This window comes from Neoarius graeffei, chromosome 5 (assembly GCF_027579695.1).
Source record: "Neoarius graeffei isolate fNeoGra1 chromosome 5, fNeoGra1.pri, whole genome shotgun sequence".
Taxonomy (NCBI): Eukaryota; Metazoa; Chordata; class Actinopteri; order Siluriformes; family Ariidae; genus Neoarius; species Neoarius graeffei.
In genome coordinates, this window is record NC_083573.1 from 103476638 (window position 1) to 103497594 (window position 20957).

Here is a 20957-nt window from a genome sequence, read left to right on the forward strand (position 1 = left end):
AGAAGTGTGTGATTGGGCGGGTGGAAGTACAGTATCTGGGCTTCCACTTGGGCAATGGGCAGGTGCGTCCCCAAATTAACAAGATGGCAGCAATTGCGGCCTGCCCGAGGCCCAAGACCAAAAAGGGGTGAGACAGTTCCTGGGGCTGGCTGGCTATTATCGTAGGTTTATGCCTAATTATTCGGACATCACCAGCCCGCTGACTGGTCTCACTAAAAAGGGGGCACCAGATCCGGTCCAGTGGACGGAGCAATGCCAGCGGGCTTTTTCTGAGGTAAAGGCTGCACTGTGTGGGGGGCCACTGTAACACTCCCCTGACTTTTCTCTCCCTTTTATATTGCAGACGGACGCATCGGACAGAGGGCTGGGGGCTGTTTTGTCCCAGGAGGTGGAGGGGGAGGATCGCCCAGTGCTGTACATAAGTTGGAAGCTGTCAGTGCATGAGGGGCACTACAGCACCATAGAGAAGGAGTGCCTGGCCATCAAATGGGCGGTCCTCACCCTCCGTTACTACCTGCTGGGTCGTCCTTTCACCCTCTGTTTGGACCACGCGCCCCTCCAGTGGCTCCACCGCATGAAGGATGCCAATGCGTGGCTCACCCATTGGTATCTGGCACTCCAACCCTTTAACTTCAAGGTGGTCCACAGGCCGGGGTCGCAGATGGTCGTGGCAGACTTCCTCTCCCGTCAAGGCGGGGGGAGTTGGCTGCGGGCCGGATGGTTGCCCGGCCTGAGTCAGACGGTGAGGGTATGTGGCAGTGGGGGCATGGTCAAGCGTCAGTCTGTGACCGGAGGGCAGAGTCAGGGAAGGTAAGTGACAGAATCACTACACCTGATGTGAATTAACCTGTGTTTGTGTGTCTTCCCAGCAACCACGCCCTATATAAGGAGAGAGAGAGCAGAGAAAGTGAGCTCTCTCCCGCACCAGATGACTTGTGTGTGTATGTTTATGTGTGGCTGGGAGAGTGAATGTTACTACTGAAAAGTGCAAATAAAAAGAGTTTTTGGAACTCAGTTCTGGCCTGCCGTCCTTCTGTGCTCCACCCACCCGCTCTGACTTCTACACCTTTATTTTAAAATATATTTCTGTGTGGATAGTATCTCCATCCTTGACTCTTATATGCTGCATAATTGGGAATAAAAAATATATATATTTTTGAGAGTTAAAATCAACTGCAAAGTTGGCATTCGAGCTGCCCCACTGAGCCAGCCAGCCCTGGGTGGGTGACATCACAGCGGGATCCGGTGCTATAGACCAAAGCCAGACTCGGCAGGTGAGAGTGGTTGCAATGGCCTCTTAATTCAGATTTATTGAGATTCTTCAGATTCCTCAGATGGTAGTACACCTGACTGTGATAGTTCTGAAATTGGAGTGTGTACTGCTATACACACAGAACCATATCAGTCACCGTATGACCTCTTTATTTGGATTTATTGGAGAGACTTCAGATTCCTCAGATAGTAGTACACCTGACTGTGATAGTCCTCAAATTGGAGTGTGTGTACATGCTACTGCTATACACACAGAACCATATCAGTTCAAACAATCGGAAAGTGAATCCGATAGAAACACATCGGCCATGGAGGCCCCCGCCTTGCGAAATAAAACCAGAGAACAAAGCCATCTGGAGAATTGGATGTAACCGAACTGACAGTCTCATGTGACTCTCATTAAAACAGGATAGGCATTATAACTTATGCAACATGCATGTACATGCATGCATTTTCACTGATAAAACGTAAAAGGCTAATTAAATAATCAGATGAACCGAGAATCATATTCTGAAGCAAATTAAATCTTATACCAGTAATTTAAATACACAATACAAGTTACATGTATTAATCTAAATGCAAATAAACAACAAGTGTTGTTTTTGTTGTGATGTAACCAAATGAGAGTCGCATCTTACCCGTCTGTGCTCTCACTCCTTGAAGGCCGAGCTTGTGGCCGATTGTTTTGAAACAATCTGACTTTCAGTTCTTCGTTCAGTTCTTCATTCATTCGCTTCTTCCACGTAAGGGTGAGATATTGCTGCTGAGCAAGCATATCCAGCAGAGAAATCTGGTGACTGGACCACTCATTCTCCATTTTCTTCATACTGAGTACTCCGCCATTACTGCTCGGCTTACACTCCGGGAGAACTGGTGCAACTGAACTTACTTTCCTTTTCTTGTAGTTTTCTTTTCCTTTAATTGTTGGCACTGTTTTTAATGTTTAAAATAATTCACATGTACAGTAGCTTACACCAGTATAATACATTAGCTCATATGTTTCTATAGTAACAACTTGTTCAAAAATCATGTCTAACTGTTAATATGATGAAGTTTTCTAGAAGGGGAAATGTATTTAACATTTATGGAAGGAGTATCCAGTGTCAGAGCTTACACTAAGGGTAGTATCTCACTGGGCTATGACAACTTGCGACAAATTGTGAACATCATTCATGAGAGAGTTTCAAAAGTGTCTTGAAACATTCACGGGGCTTCTCAATTTCTTTGCATGAGTCGCAAAGTGTCACTCCTTCGTCGCTGAAATTTTGAACATGTTCAAAAAAATTTGTGCGACAAAATTTCTCTCAAAATAGCCGAAAATGCATCACAGGTGTCGCAAAGCCATCGCAAACCCTTCTCAAGTCAGTTTCTGTGAGGCTTCCTCTACTTCCCTGCCTGCCAAGGGAAAGCTGGGCTGCAACAGCCTGCAATTAGTTGGAGACACAACAATTGCGGTAAAATATGCAAATATCAATTCAGTGTGATTCCAAGTGAAAATTGTCGCTAATTCGCATATTTTATCGCAATTGTTGTGTCTCCAACTAGTCACAGGCTGTCGCAGCCCAGTGAGATACTGGCTTAACAGAGGTCACGCTGTAACTGATGCCATGTACACACGTAGCCGGGTATTTTTAAAACCGAACATTTTTCCCCCCTCCGTTTATAAAAATGTTTTATCCACACCACCTCGTCTTCGAAAAAAATCCCTTCCACACATAACCGAACATCTGCGTTTTCAATCACATTCATAAGCATTCCAAACCTGTAGATGGCATTATTTCCCCAAATCCTACCTCCTAATCACATCGCCTGTGCTCTTGGAGCAGTAGTTGGGCTTCTAAAATTAAACAAGTAAATAGCACCTGCACAATAATTAACGCTTTCAAGGCACTACTCCGATCCATTACTCTTTAGCCAGCCGCACACTACGCCGATTTTCAGCGTACCGAGCCAACTGAAGTCGCGAGTCAGGCGTAAAGACTAGTTTTCGATGGTACCGACTCATCTCACAGCCGATTCGAAAAACTAATCGGGAGCCAGACTGATCGGCGAGAGTCGCTAGCAATAGCCAATCATATCTTTCGCATATAACACGTGACATCATTAAACACAATTTCTAGCGCGAGAAATACGTGTTGGTAGCACCTAATGCAGGTATATACTGTAATTCCATAGACTGAAGCTTTATCCATAGACCCAGTGGGCTGGAAAGCCACTCTGCTCAAGTTGTGTGGCTGAATTCCAAATCTCTTTAACTCCCCTATATAAGTGCACTATTTAAGGTTGGGAATAATAGCTCATGCAGCCTAGATAGTGCGCTACATATTCCGTGTTGTGTCATTTGTAATTCAGCCTGTAGCATCTTCAAGTGTTGGATTTAACAGTAACTATATCCAATAGCTAATCACAAAGCTATTGTCACATGTCGCTTCAATCGCGACTGCACTCGTCAACAGTCGGGGGATATGTGCGTGCCCTGTCGGGAGTCGGCTCTGAAATGGGTCGGTTCGGTACCGCGTGGATCGCTGTGGTGTGCGGCTAGCTTAAGTCCATGCTTAATCTGGCTTCTGCAGTAAACAAAGGTCGCACGTTTGACATCAGGGCAGAGTTGTTGTCATTTTTTTTGGCGCAGATTGTGACGTTCTAAAACGCAAAACTCCGGTTATCTCTGTCTACACGAAAAGGCATACACGGAGTTTTCAAAAATCTTCACTTTGCCCGGAGTTTTTTTAAATATTCGTTTTTGATGTGTTTTCATGTGGATGACAGGCCAAAACGTAGAAAAATATCTTCGATTTAGCAGATACCCGGCTACATGTGGACGGGGTCTAAGTTTTTCTGACATCTTCAGGACAGAGGATTTCACGCACTCACTCAAAAAATAAAAAAATAAATCAGAGATATAACACAAAACTTTTTGTTTAACAGCTGAACATCCTGGCTTTGTAAAACATCTCAAACAAATTAAATTTAAATAAATTAAATTGTAATTAATTGCATTTTTTTCCTGATCAAGTAGAGGAGAAAATGATGGAATCACTGGAGTAAACAGATGGTTGAACCATCTCAGCTGGATCCTTTCAATGTGGCACACCGATTTAAGGATATTAGTTCTCACTGTTCATGGTGAAATGCGTGCTCAGTGTTTCCTTGGGTGACTTTACCAAGCTTTTAATCATCATGTTGTTATTCTGTTTTTGACTTTGTGTTTTTTGGACTTTGCTTGTTGTTCTTTCCTCTGATATCCTGTTTGTGTCGTGCCTGACCATTGCCTGTTTTTTGACTCTGCCTTTACCTGTCATTTTTTATTTTTCTGCCAGCTTTGCCTCATTAAAACTCTTTACTACATTTACATCCATCTGCCACCTGCATTCCTCTCTCTCTCCCTCACACACACACACACACACACACACACACACACACACACACACACCATTGTTCTATGTTTCCAGTCATCATTTATTTTGTATTACACATGCTGGAGATAAATTCATCATCATATATACATAATTGTATGGAATGACTTTCCAGTAAATGTACAAGAAGGTTTTCAGTTGCTGTTTTTAAAATTATGTAAATTGAAGACAAAAACCACTGAATCACTATGACAGCTGTAAAACCATGTTTAGCTCCTCAACACCTGGCATAAATACATTAAATATATGAGGAAATAAATTATTCCAGTCTGAAGTAACGTGGAGCTGAGTTGATAAAGGATGTGATCAGTCACAGTTATTGTTGTGAATCTTCTACATCTGAATGTGAATGATTCAGATTTCAATGCTGTAAGACAGAGAGCAGGACAGAATGACAATGTTAAACACCGTCAATCATCAGAGTCCTTACACACACACACACACACACACAAAACAATGCTAAATATTTACACTTTTTTATTGCTTAAGCATGATTTTGAAAACAGGGCTCATTTTCTCAAAACACTTTCAAGATGCAGCTAGGCAGCAAAAAGAGCCTAAATATTTCTTTCCTGTTTTTTTCTGTATATTTTCCCCTCAGGTTTTCTTTTTTGTTTACTGTATTTGATGGAGCATATTTTTGTTCCTACAACTGTAATGTAGGATGTGCTGTGCATTTGATTCTTCGTTGTTTTTCTTCCTTCGGCTGCTCCCATTAGGGGTCACCACAGCAGATCTGTTCTGCATATTTTATTTGGCATAAGTTTTTACACCAGTGTCCTTCCTGACACATCCCTTCCCAATCTATACAAGCTTGTGACTGGCACAAAGTCTGCACCGTCCCAGTGGCTGGGTATTTTTACTGAATCTGCATGTCTTTGAACTGTGGGAGGAAACTGGAGTACCTGGATGAAACCCACACAGACACAGGGAGAACAAGCAAACTCCACATAGAAATGCCCTTGTCAGCCATGAGGATCGAACCTGGAACCTTCTTACTGTGAGACAACAGTCCTAACCATTGCACCATAGGGCAGTGGGCATGTGCCATCCTTGACCATCATGTAAGGCTTCTCCTTCCCTCCACTAGCCTGGGGTGGTGCCTTGAGCAAGCACTAGCAACCCCTTGTTCCCCCTGGTCAGGGTTACAACCGAAGACTGGACTCGGCAGACTATGTGGAGAAGACCACCACCTGATGGTTCAACAGTCAGAAAGGGGGACCCAGCAAAACACTTGTGGAGTGTGATCAGGGCACAGTGCAACATGTAGAACACTGTTGGCCATCCACTGCATCCCAACCTAGCTCCAGCTGTCTTGATTCTGTCTTGCCCCTGGACCCAGTTACGTTGGGATGAGAGAGTGAGGCTGATGGCTGAGCAACTCTCCCTCACTCTAATCCAAGTCACGCACACATCATGACTTCAAATTCAGGTCCTGTGGCAATGTGAAAGTGGTGAAGCAGCATGTGCAGAAACACTGGAAGCTGTAGTCCTGAACCTGCACACAGGCAACCCAGGGCATAGGGTCGCTCTCTGCTGGAACGAAGCAGCAGCAGATTTTGGCAGCCCCCTGGGTGTCTGAGAAGCCCTGTTTATGATTTGCTCTGCTCACCTCCATGGTGGAAGTGGCTAGAAAAGGTGACCCAAGCATAGCCTGTTTCACCTCACCCTGGCCAGCACACCATAGCTGGCAGGAATCCCGCTCAGCAGTCGAAATACAACAAATAAGAAAATAAATAAGATAATGAAGGTACTCAATCTTGGCATGTGGAACATGTGCACTCTACTGGATAACATCAAAGCAGACAGGTTGAAGAGAAGAACTGCACTAGTTATCAGGTAACTAGCTCACTAAAATGTGGACATAGCTGCACTCAGTGAAACATATCTAGAGGACAAGGGCCAGCTCATGGAACGTGGTGGTTATACCTTCTTCTGGAGTGTTAATAGCAGGACTGAATGGTGAGAGGCAGGTGTTGGATTTGCTGCAAAATCCCACCTTGCCCAGAAACTTACCAAACTCCTGAAGTCCATCAACGATTACCTGATGACACTTCAGCCCCCACTTGGAAGCAAGAAGAATAAAACACTGATTAGTGCTTATGCTCCCATAATGACTAACTCAGAGGACATCAAGGATAAATTCTACAAAGAACTTGATGTCATCATTGCAGCAGTCCCACAGTCAGAGACGTTCTTCATTCTCAGAGACTTCAATGCCAGAGTGGTGCCCAATCACCAGATCTGGTAAGGGATCATAGGAAGACACGGCATTGGCAAGTGCACCAGCAATGGCTAACTCCTCAGAACATATGCTGCTTATGATCTTATCTTTACCAACATTGTATTTTGACTCCCTACCCATAACAAGATATATTTGATACACCCTCATTCCAGACATTGGCATCTGATTGATTATATTATCATCAGGAAAAGGGACAGGCAGGATGTGACAGTAACAAAATCCATATGTGGCACCAACTGTTGGACTGATCATTGTCTCATTGTATCCAAGCAAACTTCACATTCTGCCCGTTTGAAGACCCAAAGGCCAGAAAACTGCAAAGTGAATCAATGTCTCCAGGCTGAAGAACAGCAAACTTGCAGAGGAAACTCACCAGTGACCTGAATAGCAGGTTGCCTGATATACTGTATCTTTAGATCAGGACAACATTGAAGAGCAGTGGGTGGCCTTGAGAGGTGCAGTCTACTCTTCTGCCCTTGAACATGTCAGACCAGCTACCTGCAAAAACCAAGACTGGTTCAATGAAAACAAGATACAGACCTTACTGTCAGAAAAACATCAACTGTTCAGAGCTCACCAGAATGATCCCTCTTCACAATCAAAGAAAGATACCTTTGCCAGCATAAGGTGAAAAGAGCAGAAGAAGCTCTGTGAGATGCAGGATGCCTGGCTCAGCATGAAGGCTGATGAAATCCAGGGCTATGCAAATACCCACGACAGCAAATGATTCTAGGATGCCCTGAAGGCTATCGATGGCCCCCAGCCATCTGGATCTTCTCCCCTCCTCAGTGCAGATGGGACCAAGCTACTGACAGAGAAGAAGCAGATCTTGGAGTGGTGGGCTGAACATTTCAACCATGTCCTCAACTGTCCTGCTGACATCAATAATGAGGCCATTGCACACCAACCACTGGTGGAAATCAACACAGACCTCGACAAGCTCCCTAGAGAAGATGAAGTCAGAAAGGCCATCAAGCAGCTCTCCTGTGGTAAAGTGCCAGGATCAGATGCTATCCCTCCTAATGTTTACAAATCAGGGGGCCCAGCTATGATGCAGAAACTGACAGATCTTTCAGTCAATGTGGAATGCAGGACAGGTCCCACAACAACTTAAGGACACAAATATAGTCTACATCTATAAGAGGAAAGGAGACCGCCAGTCATGTGATAACCACTGTGGCATCTCCGTCCTGTCCATAGCAGGAAAGATCCTAGCTCATGTCATGCACAATTGCCTTCTCCAACACCTTGAGCAGGGCCTCCTCCCTGAAAGCCAGTGTGGCTTCCAAGCTGAACAGTGGACATGACATTTGCTGCATGCCAGCTCCAGAAAAAGTGGCAAGAGCAACACAGTGACTGTGGCAGCAGGGGCGTGGTCAAGCGTCGGTCTGTGAATGGAGGGCAGAGTCAGGGAAGGCGAGTGGCAGAATCACTGCATCTGATGTAAGTTAACCTTTGTTTGTGTGTCTTCCCCAGTGACCGCGCCCTATAAAAGGAGAGAGAGAGCAGAGAAAGGGAGCTCTCTCCCCAACCAGAACACTTGTGTGTGTGCATGCGCGTGTGGCTGGGAGAGTGTGAAAAGCTGAAAAGCTACAAATAGAAAGAGTTTTGAGAACTCAGTTCTGGCCTGCCATGCTTCTGTGCTCCACCCACCCACTCTGATTCCTACAGTGGTGCTGAAACCCGGGACTGGAGCACAGAGGGGAACAGCCCCATGGAGTTCTCCCCATTCAAGGACCTGATCCATGCCCTCACCACGGCCCAACAGAGCCAGCACCAAGCGCTGGTCACCCTCCGGAAGGAGCAGGAGCAAAGGTTCAAGGCCCTGGTGCTGGTGCAGCAGGAAGATTGCCAGGCATTCCGGTACCTACTCGAGTTGGTGGGGTCCACCGCCTCCACCGCCGCGGGCCCTCCCCACCTCACTCTAACAAAGATGGGCCCGCACAACAACCCTGAGGCCTTCCTCGTGCTCTTTGAGCAGGCAGCAGAGGCCTGGGGCTGGCCGGTGGAACAGCGTGCAATGCGCCTTCTCCCCCTGCTAGCGGGCGAGGCGCAGCTGGCCACGCTACAGCTCCCCGCTGACAGCCGGCTGGTCTACACTGACCTCCGCCGGGCCATCCTCCAGCATGTGGGGCGCACCCCGGAACAACAACGGCAGCGCTTCCGCGCTCTGCGCCTGGAGGAGGTCGGCCGCCTGTTCACGTTTGGCCAGCAACTCCGGGACGCCTGCCGGCGGTGGCTGAGGGCCGACAACTGCGACGCCGAGGGAATCGTCGATCTGGTGGTGCTGGAACAATTCATCGCCCGACTTCCTGAAGGAACAGCAGAGTGGGTCCAGTGCCATCGCCCAGCGTCACTGGATCAGGCCATCGAGCTGGCAGAGGACCATTTGGCGGCTGTTCCGATGGCAGGACAGCATGTCTCCTCTTCTCCCCTCTCCTCTCTCTCTCTCACACCCTCCCCTTCTGTTCCTCATCCTTGCCCCGCTCCCCCACCGCAGAGGCGGAGGCCGGCTCCACCCCAGCCGGCCCGCCACACCCGCGGTGTCCTACCATTTCCCACTTCCGTGTCTGCCTCTCCCCCCCAGGTGAGTGAGCTCCGGAACACTGGTGCAGAGAGAGAGCCTGGGCCAGTTTGCCACTCAATAATTTTGGGGACTGATTGGCCAGGATTTCGGGAATTAATGACTCATTTAGTGAAGAGTGGGGCCTGCCATAGTTCAGCAGGGGGAGGTCCCGCTGTGGCATTGGCAGGAGCAGATGTCACAGAGCCATCTACATCAGGGGTCTTCAATCCTATCCGCAAAGGGCCAGTGTAGCTGCAGGCTTTCATTACAGCCAAATTGGAGGCTCACTTGATTGTTGACTGGAGACGAGGGTGAAATGATTAAACAAGTGAAATCAGGTGTAGCTCCTGCTTGGTTGGAATGAAAGCCTGCAGCCACACTGGCCCTTTGTGGATAGGATTGAAGACCCCTGATCTACATCATCACTGCGTCAGAGTGAAGAGCAGCAGGCTCCTCCTCCCTCTCTCGGGGAATCCCTCACGGATTTCCCGTTAGAGCAGTCGCGAGATGAGACTCTGCAGCATGTGTTTGACCAAGTGAGAGTAATTGATGGTCAAACGCTCCAGCCAAACGCCACCCCATCCTTCCCCTATTTTTCCATTATTAAGGATAGATTATACCGAGTGATGCAGGACACTCAGACTAAGGAGCCGATCACACAGCTTTTGATCTCAAAGAGCCACCAGGAATTTATATTCCAGGCAGGTCACTTTAATCCCATGGCTGGACACTTAGGGCAGGATAAGACACTAGCCCAAATAATGGCCCGGTTCTATTGGCCAGGGATTCGCGGTGATGTCTGTAGGTGGTGTACGGTTTGCCACGAATGCCAGTTAGTAAATCCAGCGGCCATTCCAAAAGTGCCTTTGCGCCCTCTGCCATTAATCGAGATCCCGTTCGAAAGAATTGGGATGGACCTCATCGGGCCATTAGATCAGTCAACATGAGGATATTGCTTTATTTTAGTTCTGGTGGACTATGCAACTCGATATCCGGAAGCAGTGCCTCTTCACAATATTTCAGCACGTAGTATTGCGGAAGCACTCTTCTGCATCATCTCCTGAGTTGGAATCCCCAAAGACATTCTGACTGATCAAGGCACTACATTTATGTCACGCACACTGCGCGAACTGTATGGGTTACTGGGAATTAAGCCGATCCGCACCAGCGCTTATCACCCACAAACGGACGGCTTAGTCGAATGGTTTAATCACACCCTCAAAAAGAAAACTGAAAAATTTGTAAGCAAGGACACACACAACTGGGATAAATGGCTCGAGCCCCTGTTATTCGAAGTGTGAGAGGTCCCACAAGCCTCCACGGGGTTGTCCCCATTCGAATTATTATATGGGCGTAAGCCACAGGGCATTCTAGATGTACTGAGGGAAAATTGGGAGGAGGGACCTTCAACGAGCAAAAACAAAATTAAATACATTATCGACCTGCGCACAAAACTCCACACACTCACACACCTAACCCAGGAAAATTTGCGGCAGGCCCAAGAACGGCAAATCCGCCTGTATGACAGAGGCACGCGCCTTAGGGAGTTCGCACTGGGAGATAAAGTACTCGTGCTGTTGCCCACGTCGAGCTCCAAATTGATTGCCAAGTGGCAAGGACCCTTTGAGGTCACACAGCAAGTCGGGGACGTTGACTATGAGGTGAGGCGAACGGACAGGGGTGGGGCGTTACAGATTTACCACCTCAATCTGCTAAAACTTTGGAACGAGGAGGTCCCCATGGCGTTCATGTCGTTGGTTCCAGAGAAGGCGGAGCTGGGGCCAGAGGTTCAAAAGGGAACATTGACTACCACTCCGGTCCCCTGTGGAGACCACCTCTCCCCGACCCAACTCGCGGAGGTTGCCCAGTTGCAAACAGAATTTTCTGACTTGTTCTCGCCCCTGCCTGGCCACATCTGCCTCATAGAGCACCACATTGAGATGCCCCCGGGGGTGGTAGTGCGCAGCCGCCCTTACAGGCTACCCAAACACAAGAAAAAAGTGGTTCGGGAACAACTCGAGGCCATGCTCGACATGGGCATCGTCGAGGAGTCCCACAGTGACTGGAGCAGCCCAGTGGTCTTGGTTCCCAAGGCCGACGGGTTGGTCCAGTTCTGTGTGGACTTTTAGAAAAGTCAACACGGTGTCTAAATTCGATGCGTACCCAATGCCTCGTATTGACGAGTTGCTTGATCGACTAGGCATGGTTCGTTTTTATTCGACACTGGATTTGACAAAGGGATATTGGCAGATCCCCTTGACTCCATTATCCCGAGAGAAAACAGCCTTTTCCACACCGTTTGGCTTACACCAGTTTGTCACACTTCCTTTTGGGCTGTTTGGGGCACCCGCTACGTTCCAGCGGCTTATAGATAGGGTCCTCCGCCCCCATGCCACCTATGCGGCCGCATACCTGGACTATATCATAATGGGCAGGTGCATCCCCAAATTAATAAGACAGCAGCGATTGCAGCCTGCCCGAGGCCCAAGACCAAAAAGTGGGTGAGACAGTTCCTGGGGCTGGCTGGCTATTATCATAGGTTTATACCTAATTTTTCGGACGTCACCAGCCCACTGACTGATCTCATTAAAAGGGGGGCACCAGATCTGGTCAAGTGGACAGAGCAGTGCCAGAGGGCTTTCTCTGAGGTAAAGGCTGCACTGTGTGGGGGGCCACTGTTACACTCCCCTGACTTTTCTCTCCCCTTTGTTTTGCAGATGGACGCGTCGGACAGAGGGCTGGGGGCTGTTCTGTCCCAGGAGGTGGAGGGGGAGGATCATCCAGTGCTGTACATCAGCAGGAAGCTGTCGGTGTGTGAGGGCCACTACAGCACCATAGAAAAGGAGTGCCTTGCCATCGAGTGGGCAGTCCTCGCCCTCTGCTACTACCTACTGGGACACCCTTTCACCCTCTGTCAGACCACACGCCCCTCCAGTGGCTCCACTGCATGAAGGATGCCAACGCATGAATCACCCGTTGGTATCTGGCACTCCAGCCGTTTAAGTTCAAGGTGGTCCACAGGCCGGGGGCGCAGGTGGTCGTGGCAGATTTCCTCTCCCATCGGGGGGGGGGGGTCAGCTGCAGACTGGACGGCTCCCTGGCCTGAGTCGGGCGGTGGGGGTATGTGGCAGCGGGGGCGTGGTCAAGCGTCGGTCTGTGAATGGAGGGCGGAGTCAGGGAAGGTGAGTGGCAGAATCACTGCACCTGATGTAAGTTAACCTGTGTTTGTGTGTCTTCCCCAGTGACCATGCCCTATAAAAGGAGAGAGAGAGCAGAGAAAGGGAGCTCTCTCCCCAACCAGAACACTTGTGTGTGTGCGTGTGTGGCTGGGAGAGTGTGAAAAGCTGAAAAGCTACAAATAAAAAGAGTTTTGAGAACTCAGTTCTGGCCTGCCATGCTTCTGTGCTCCACCCACCCGCTGTGATTCCTGCAGTGACCTATTCATGACCTTTGTTGAGCTGACAAAGGCCTTTGATATGGTCAGTAGAGAAGGCCTATGGAAGATAATGGACAAGTTTGGCTGTCTCAGCAAGTTCATCACGATAATGCGGCAGTTCCATGATGGCATGATGGTCAAAATACTGGATGATGGAGATGAGTTGGAAGCAATCCCATGAAAAAATGTTGTGAAGTAGGACTGTGTTCTTGCCTCTACACTCTTTAGCATGGTCTTCTCTGCTATGCTGACAGATCCCTTCCAAGATCGTCAGGATGGGATACGCCTCAGATACAGGACTGTTGGCAGTCTGTTCAACCTCAGCCGTCTGCAGGCCATCACCAAGGTGAAGGAGACGATCATCTGAGACTTTCTGTTTGCTGATGACTGCACCCTCAACGTCTGTACAGAGCAGAAGATGCAGCACGAAATGGAGTGTTTTTCACAAGCCTGTGACAACTTCGGTCTTACCATCAGCACTCAAAAGACTGAGGTAATGTACCAGCCCATGTCTGGAAGGCCCTACCAAGAATCACATATTGCAGTAAATAGGCAGAATAGTAAGGCAGTTCACAAATTAATTTACCTGGGCAGCACCCTTTCCTGAGCATTGAATAATAGATGTTGAGGTGAACAACAGGATTGCAAAGGCCAGCACCGCTTTTGGGAGACTTCATGAAAATGTCTGGGAACAGAGAGGGTTCAGCTTTACTACTAAGCTGAAGGTCTACCATGCTGTGATACTTACCATCCTACTTTACGCCTGTGAGATTTGGACTGTCTATAGCAGACATGCTAAGCAGCTCAATCACTTCCACTTGACCTACCTCTGCAAACTATTTCATATCAAGTGGCAGGACAAAATCCCAGACACAGAGGTCCTAAAATGGGCTGGACTTCCCAGCATTAATGCTCTTCTGCAAAAAGCCCAAGCCAGATGAACCAGCCATGTTGTCAGGATACCAGACAGTCGACTGCCAAAACAGTTGTTTTATGGAGAGCTGTGCCAAGGCATGTGCTCCTCTGGAGGGAGGGGGGGGGGCATCTCAAAGTGTCCCTCAAAACCCAAGAAATTGATCTCAACTCCTGGGAGTCACTTGCTTAGGATTGTCCAGCAGGGCAAGCAAAGCTCACCAGTAGTGCATGTGCAGCAGAGATGAAACGCATCACTGAGGCCCAGAATAAACGAGCTGTGTGGAAGGTTCAAATTATCATCACCCCCACTACAGCAACTACCCATGCATGCTCAAACATGTGAGCATACCTTCAAAGCCCGAACTGGCCTCATCAGTCACCTCTGGATCAACAACTGTCACCCACCAAATTGAAGTCATGGTCATCTTCAAGCCAGAAGGACAAACATCAACAACTACACCAATATAAAAAAAAGACATATCCTGAAAATGACAGGATCAAATGTCTTTATTTAAAATTCAGAACTTAAAACAATTTTATGAAAATAAATAAATAAATAAACAAACAAATAAATATGGGTCAAATATTGTTGTTTGATAACTAAAGGGGAAGATTAGGGCTCTGTGTGTGTGTGTATACTGTATATAGTGACAGTCAGTAACTCACTGTAGTGTCTCCAGTGTACAGTGTGGATCCTTCAGTAGATCAGAGAGCAGCTTCACTCCTGATTCTCCTGGATTATTGTAGTTCAGATTCAGTTCTCTCAGGTGTGATGAGGGATTTGACCTCAGAGCTGAAACCAGAGCAGCACAACCTTCACCTGTAATACTGCAGTTACACAACCTGTAGAGAGAAACATCTCACAGTTACAGCCTAAATCACTCAGCTTTACTACACAACACACACAATCTTTATATACAGTACATTTATTGTGTGTGTATGTGTGTACCTCAGTTTCTCCAGTGTACAGTGTGGATTCTCCAGTCCAGCAGAGAGCAGCTTCACTCCTGAATCCTGCAGGTTATTGTAACTCAGATCCAGTTCTCTCAGTCTGGAGGAGTTTGAGCTGAGAACTGAGGACAGAACTCTACAGCTTTCCTCTGTCAGATTACACCGACACAGACTGAAAGAAAAATGATGAAATCTGTGAATATCTGATGGATAAATATAGTGTGCTCCATCAGTTGTGAAATAAAGTGTCTCCCTGAACACAAGATTCTGATGTCAGAAAATATAAAATAAAAATATAAAAGTAAAGAGACTGTGTATTTGTACTTGGACAGATCCACGTGTCTCAGCTCATGAGGTGATGCATTTAAGAGCAAGAAAGAGAAAGGGACAGACAGAGGTGGGGACACAAGATCGAACCAGCGATAGTTACAATTCACAAGTTTATTTTTTATTGATTCATGATGTGGAATTATTTGAGAAAGCAAATCTGATTCTCATGGTCACATTTCAGTTTCTTAAAGAATAATACATGACAATTTAAACGACATAAACCAGTTTAGTTCACGAGTTCATGATGTAGAAGAAGGAATGTTTGTGTGCGTGCGTGTGTATGTGTGTGTACCTCAGTTTCTCCAGTGTACAGTGTGGATTCTCCAGTCCAGCAGAGAGCAGCTTCACTCCTGAATCCTGCAGGTTATTGATACTCAGGTTCAGTTCTCTCAGTCTGGAGGAGTTTGAGCTGAGAACTGAGGACAGAACTCTACAGCTTTCCTCTGTCAGGTTACACCAACACAGACTGGAAGAGAAATGATGAAATATCAGAACACTGATCTCAAACATACAAACAGAAATAATCCAGCTAAACTTTAGCATGGAACAGAAATGTGAGTGTGTTTCTCTCACACACAGAAATCAGAGGACAGGACGCCACATCAGCACATTTACAGGAGCAGCGACGTCTTTCTGCACTCCACAATCTCTCAGCTACAATTTATTATCACACCATTAGCTCATGGACAGAACACACATGTGTGAGAGTGAGCAGCCGACAAACACTCCACTCTGATCTGTGTTTTAAGTTTGACAAACCAAACACATACAGTAGACTCTCTCTCTCTCTCACACACACACGCACACAATATTGCTGTTATTTGGTTTGTTTTGGTTTAGTTTGTTTTACACGGCACTGTTGTATATGAGGGAGTTCTCTGATTGGTCAGGAGTTTGTCAGGGTGCCCTTAGCAAAAAGAAGTTTAATCAAGTGTGCTACAAGTATACTTATTTTATACTAAAATCGAGGAAGTGTACTTGAAGGTTACTTCTTATAAACTAATTCTTGATACACTTACAACATAGTACAGGGAAGTATACTTGGTTTATACTGAACCAAGTATAAAAAAGTATAAGTAGACCTATATCAATACTAAGACTTACACTTATACATTACTTTAATACTAAAACTTATACTTGGACCTAAGTATACTTTGTAAATCTTTTTGCCACAAAATAGGAATGCTTAGCATATATCTTGCTTCAAGAGCACAATAAGGTCAACTCATTAATTGACTCAACGTTTAATTTATATATTTATATTATATGTATATATTATATTTATAATTTATATTACATTATATTTTATATATATATTATATTTATAATTTATATTACATTAGCTGAGCTATACAGCTGGTAAGTGATTAGGGAATCCAACCTGATCAGAGGGCCCCTCTCACCCCCTCCATCACTCCTTCCAACTGCTCCCATCAGGCTGGCGCTACAGTGTACCACTATAAACAAAAAGTCCTTCATCCCCTCTGCAGCAGCCTTACTCAACAGCACATGATGAACATTACCAGCCAACCCAACCGTCAACATGCATGTCTTGTTTAATGTCTTATTATAATTCTGGAGATTAACACTTAGTCATTATGTGTACTGAATTGCATTATCTTCATGTACCTTACACTTCATCATACACAAAAACAGGAAAACAGAAAAAAGTTTGGCTTGACTTTATTTATTTAACTAGTCCCTTTCAAAAGGGTTTGGCAATGGTGTTATGTACAGTGTGTCAGCTGTTTCAACAAGGACACATTTTGTTTTGATCATGTCAGGCGAGACAGCATGAACAGTTTCAGTTTTTTGAACATCATATACAAAATGACTTTGTACCTTTATTTGCGAATCTTTACATACAGGCCTGCCTGATTTACTAAGTACATCAACTAAAACACAACATAGTTTGCGACATGGACAAAAAGCAGAGATTTCATGTGAACATATTTGTTTAAAAACAACCAATTCTATAATACAACAAAATGTACCATCTTTCAAGTATGCAGCACTGTTGAATCTCTTCTTTAGTCTGTCATAGGTTTTACTGTGGTACGTAACTCCATCAACCAAAAAACGGTTGTAAGACCAAAAGCAGTTACTTAGTTTCCCACACAACTTTTCAATGGCAAGCCTATATGACATTTTTATACTGGTTTCCCTTAGCAAAAAGTAGTATACTTAAAGTTCATTTTGTAAAGTATTCTGAAGTGTACGTATAAGTATATCAAGTGTACTACAGGCCATGTACTTCAAGTGTACTAGAAAGCATACTAATTTAATACTTCTTCGGACTAAATTGGAACATTTTAAGTTTATAAAAGTATACTTCAAAGTTACTTTTAAGTTAGCAAAAGTACTATTTAAGTACTCTCATCTATACTATATCTATACTGTAAATGTACTTGGTATATCCCTCTTGTATACTTACAGTATATAACTAGTACAATGGCAGTACATAAATAAGTGTACTTATGATATACTTCAAGTACACAATAAGGATATACCAAGTACATTGATAGTATATAAATGAATATACTTACAGTATATAACTAGTACAATGGCAGTACATAAATAAGTGTACTTATGATATACTTCAAGTACACAATAGGGATATACCAAGTGCATTGATAGTATATAAATGAGTATACTTGAAAGTGTACTTTTGTAAACTTAAAACGGACTTGAAAGTATACTTTTATAAACTTAAAATGTTCCAATTTAGTCCGAAGAAGTATTAAATTAGTATGCTTTCTAGTACACTTGAAGTACATGGCCTGTAGTACACTTGATATACTTATACTTACACTTCAGAATACTTTACAAAATGAACTTTAAGTATACTACTTTTTGCTAAGGGTGGGGTTTGATGGACACTTCTTATTGGGGTTGTTTTACTGCTGGAGGTCAAGATTTTGGGAAAAAATATGATTTAATTATTTTTACTGAACACAAAGTTGTGTGTTGAGTTTTAAACAGACAGTAAAACAGTTGGTGTGTATCATTCTCTGCTCACACACACACCTCTGATTTCTGGGGGTTTGGAGTGGACCTGAGTACAGGTGGTGTGTTCACGTGTGTCAAAAGGTTGGTTTAATAACCTGTTAGTGTAAAAAGTGAAACCATCTCCTGTAAATGTCCCAGAGCTTTGTTTAAAGAAGATTAGATTAATGCTTGTTAATAGTGACTCTAAACAGTGCAGTTCAGTGTGACATTAAAAGAACAAACCATGCAGTAATACTTTTATAAATAAAAATCAAAACACTCACTCAGCTTTTCTGGATTCCTTGACCACTGGCAGCAGCTTCAGAAGACATTCATCTGATGGGTCATATTTACTCAAACTAAACTCATCCAGCTCCTGTTCTGAGTTCAGTAACACAAACACCAGAGCTGACCACTGAGCAGGAGAGAGACTGACTCCACTGAGACGACTGGAATCTCCTCTGTTCAGGTAACCCTGTACTTCTTGCACTAATGAATGATCATTCAGTTCATTCAGACAGTGGAACAGATTGATGGATTTCTCTGGAGATGGATTCTCCCTGATCTTCTCCTTGATGTACTCGACTGTGTCCTGTTTGCTGTGAGAGCTACTTCCTGTCTGGGGCAGTAGGTCTCGTAAGAGAGTCTGACTGGACTCCAGTGAGAGACCCAGAAGGAAGCGGAGGAACAGGTCCAGGTGTCCATTCTCACTCTGTAAGGCCTTGTTCACTGCACTCCTGAGGAAATCAGACAGGTTTGATCTATTAAAAAGACCAGACCACATTTGTTGTGTTCTCAGATTGTTCTTGACGAAGGTGAGAAATTCATATAAAGCAGCCAGAAACTCCTGAACACTCAGATGTACGAAGCTGAACACCTTCCCCAGGTGAAGCCCAAACTCCTCTCTGAATATTTGGGTACACACTCCTGAGTACACTGACACTTCTCTCACATCAATGCCACACTCTCTCAGGTCGTCCTCATAGAAGATCAGGTTTCCTTTCTCCAGCTGTTGGAAAGCCAGTTTTCCCAGTGCCAGGATACTCTCTCTGATCTGCTGAGGATCAGGCTCACATTTCTGATGGTACTTTTGCTCCTTGTGTTTGATCTGAAAGATCAGGAAGTGTGTGAACATTTGAGTCAGAGTCTTGGGGATCTCTCCACTCTCTGCTTCACCCAACATTCTCTCGAGAACAGTGGCTGAGATCCAGCAGAAGACTGGGATGTGGCACATGATGTAGAGGCTTCTTGAAGTCTTCATGTGTGTGATGATTTTATTGGCCAGACTCTGATCACTGATTCTCTTCCTGAAGTACTCCTCTTTCTGAGGATCACTGAACCCTCGTACCTCTGTTACCTGGCCTACACACTCAGGAGGGATCTGATTGGCTGCTCCTGGTCGAGAGGTTATCCAGAGGAGAGCAGAGGGAAGCAGATTCCCCTTGATGAGGTTTGTCAGCAGCACATCCACTGAAGCCAACTCTGTCACATCACACAATCTCTCATTGTTCTGGAAATTTAGAGGAAGTCGACACTCATCCAGACCATCAAAGATCAACACCACTTTGTTAAGATCACAGTTTATTAACTGTAATTCTTTCATTTCTGGGAAAAAGTGATGAAGAAGATTCATCAGACTGAGATTTTCCTGCTTCATCAGATTCAGCTCTCTAAAGGGAAGTGGGAACATGAAGGTGACATCCTGATTTGCTTTTCCTTCAGTCCAGTCCAGAATGAACTTCTGCACAGAGACTGTTTTTCCAATTCCAGCAACTCCTTTAGTCAGCACACTTCTGATGGACGTGTCTTTAAAGAGATCATTACATTTGATGAGTGTCTCCTGTGTTGCTGGTCTCCTGGATGCTGTCTCAATCTGTCTCACCTCATGTTCATTATTGATGTCTCCACTCCAACCCTCTGTGATGTAGAGCTCTGTGTAGATCTCATTCAGAAGAGCTGAGCTTCCATGCTGTGAGATTCCTTCATTAATTCTTTGAAACTTCTCTCTCAGTTTGGATTTGAGTTTTTGCTGATACATGGAGACGTGCTCTGATAAAGTAAGAATATCTTTCAATGCAAAATCACTGAGCACAATATAAATTAAATATTCATGCATGTTACTGGTTAATGTCTAAAATTTAGAAGCAAATCATATACATTGCAAAATAAAAGTAATTTCAGAGTTCTAATATCACTGACTTGATAAATTTATTATGGTGTACTTAAAATATGTACCAAACGTAAGTTGATGAAATAAAGTCATGACTCAGAGCTCTTACTGTTGTGCAGTGTGTGAGCGAGATATGTGTGGTTCATGCTCTTCAGGAAGTGCAGTGTGATCTTCAGCACTCCCTCTCTGACACTGCTCTGATCCTCCTCATCCTCCACCTCCCTCTCAGAGCATGCTGGGGAATCTGGACTCAGGAGCTTCTTAAATCTCTTCAGCTCTTTCTTTATCACAGTGATGACTTTGTACTCTAGATTCTGATGTGATACATAAAGAAAAAAATATATAAAAACACTATAAAACTACTTTTTCTGATTAACCATCAATCTTCTTCAACGAGATGCAATAAATAAAAGGTTTTAAGAAGAAACCTTTATTTGTTACATGCATACTTCAAGCACAGTGAGATTCATCTTCTGCATTTAACCCATCTGAAGCAGTGAACACACGCACACACCCAGAGCAGTGGGTAGCCACATTACAGCGCCTAGGGAGCAGTCAGGGGTTCAGTACCTTGCTCAAGGGCACTTCAGCCCAAGGCCACCCCACGTTAACCTAACTGCATGTCTTTAGACTGTGGGGAAACCGCAACACCTGGAGGAAACCCACGC

The 20957-nt window shown here is 45.1% G+C and overlaps 1 protein-coding gene across 6 annotated transcripts in view; it reads right to left on the reverse strand.

The window, feature by feature from the left end:
- Positions 1-4729: 4729 nt before the first annotated feature.
- LOC132887207 (NACHT, LRR and PYD domains-containing protein 4-like) overlaps positions 4730-20957 on the reverse strand; it is a 45159-nt gene continuing 28931 nt past the window's right edge. For all 6 annotated transcript variants that reach the window (XM_060922676.1, XM_060922673.1, XM_060922675.1 and 3 more), the window contains 6 exons: positions 20399-20603; positions 18404-20168; positions 15424-15597; positions 14800-14973; positions 14517-14693; positions 4730-5055 (listed from right to left, as the gene is read on the reverse strand). In XM_060922676.1, the coding sequence (XP_060778659.1) occupies positions 5043-5055; positions 14517-14693; positions 14800-14973; positions 15424-15597; positions 18404-20168; positions 20399-20603 (2508 nt within the window). In that variant the 3' untranslated portion in view covers positions 4730-5042. The remainder of the gene's footprint in view (positions 5056-14516; positions 14694-14799; positions 14974-15423; positions 15598-18403; positions 20169-20398; positions 20604-20957) is intronic.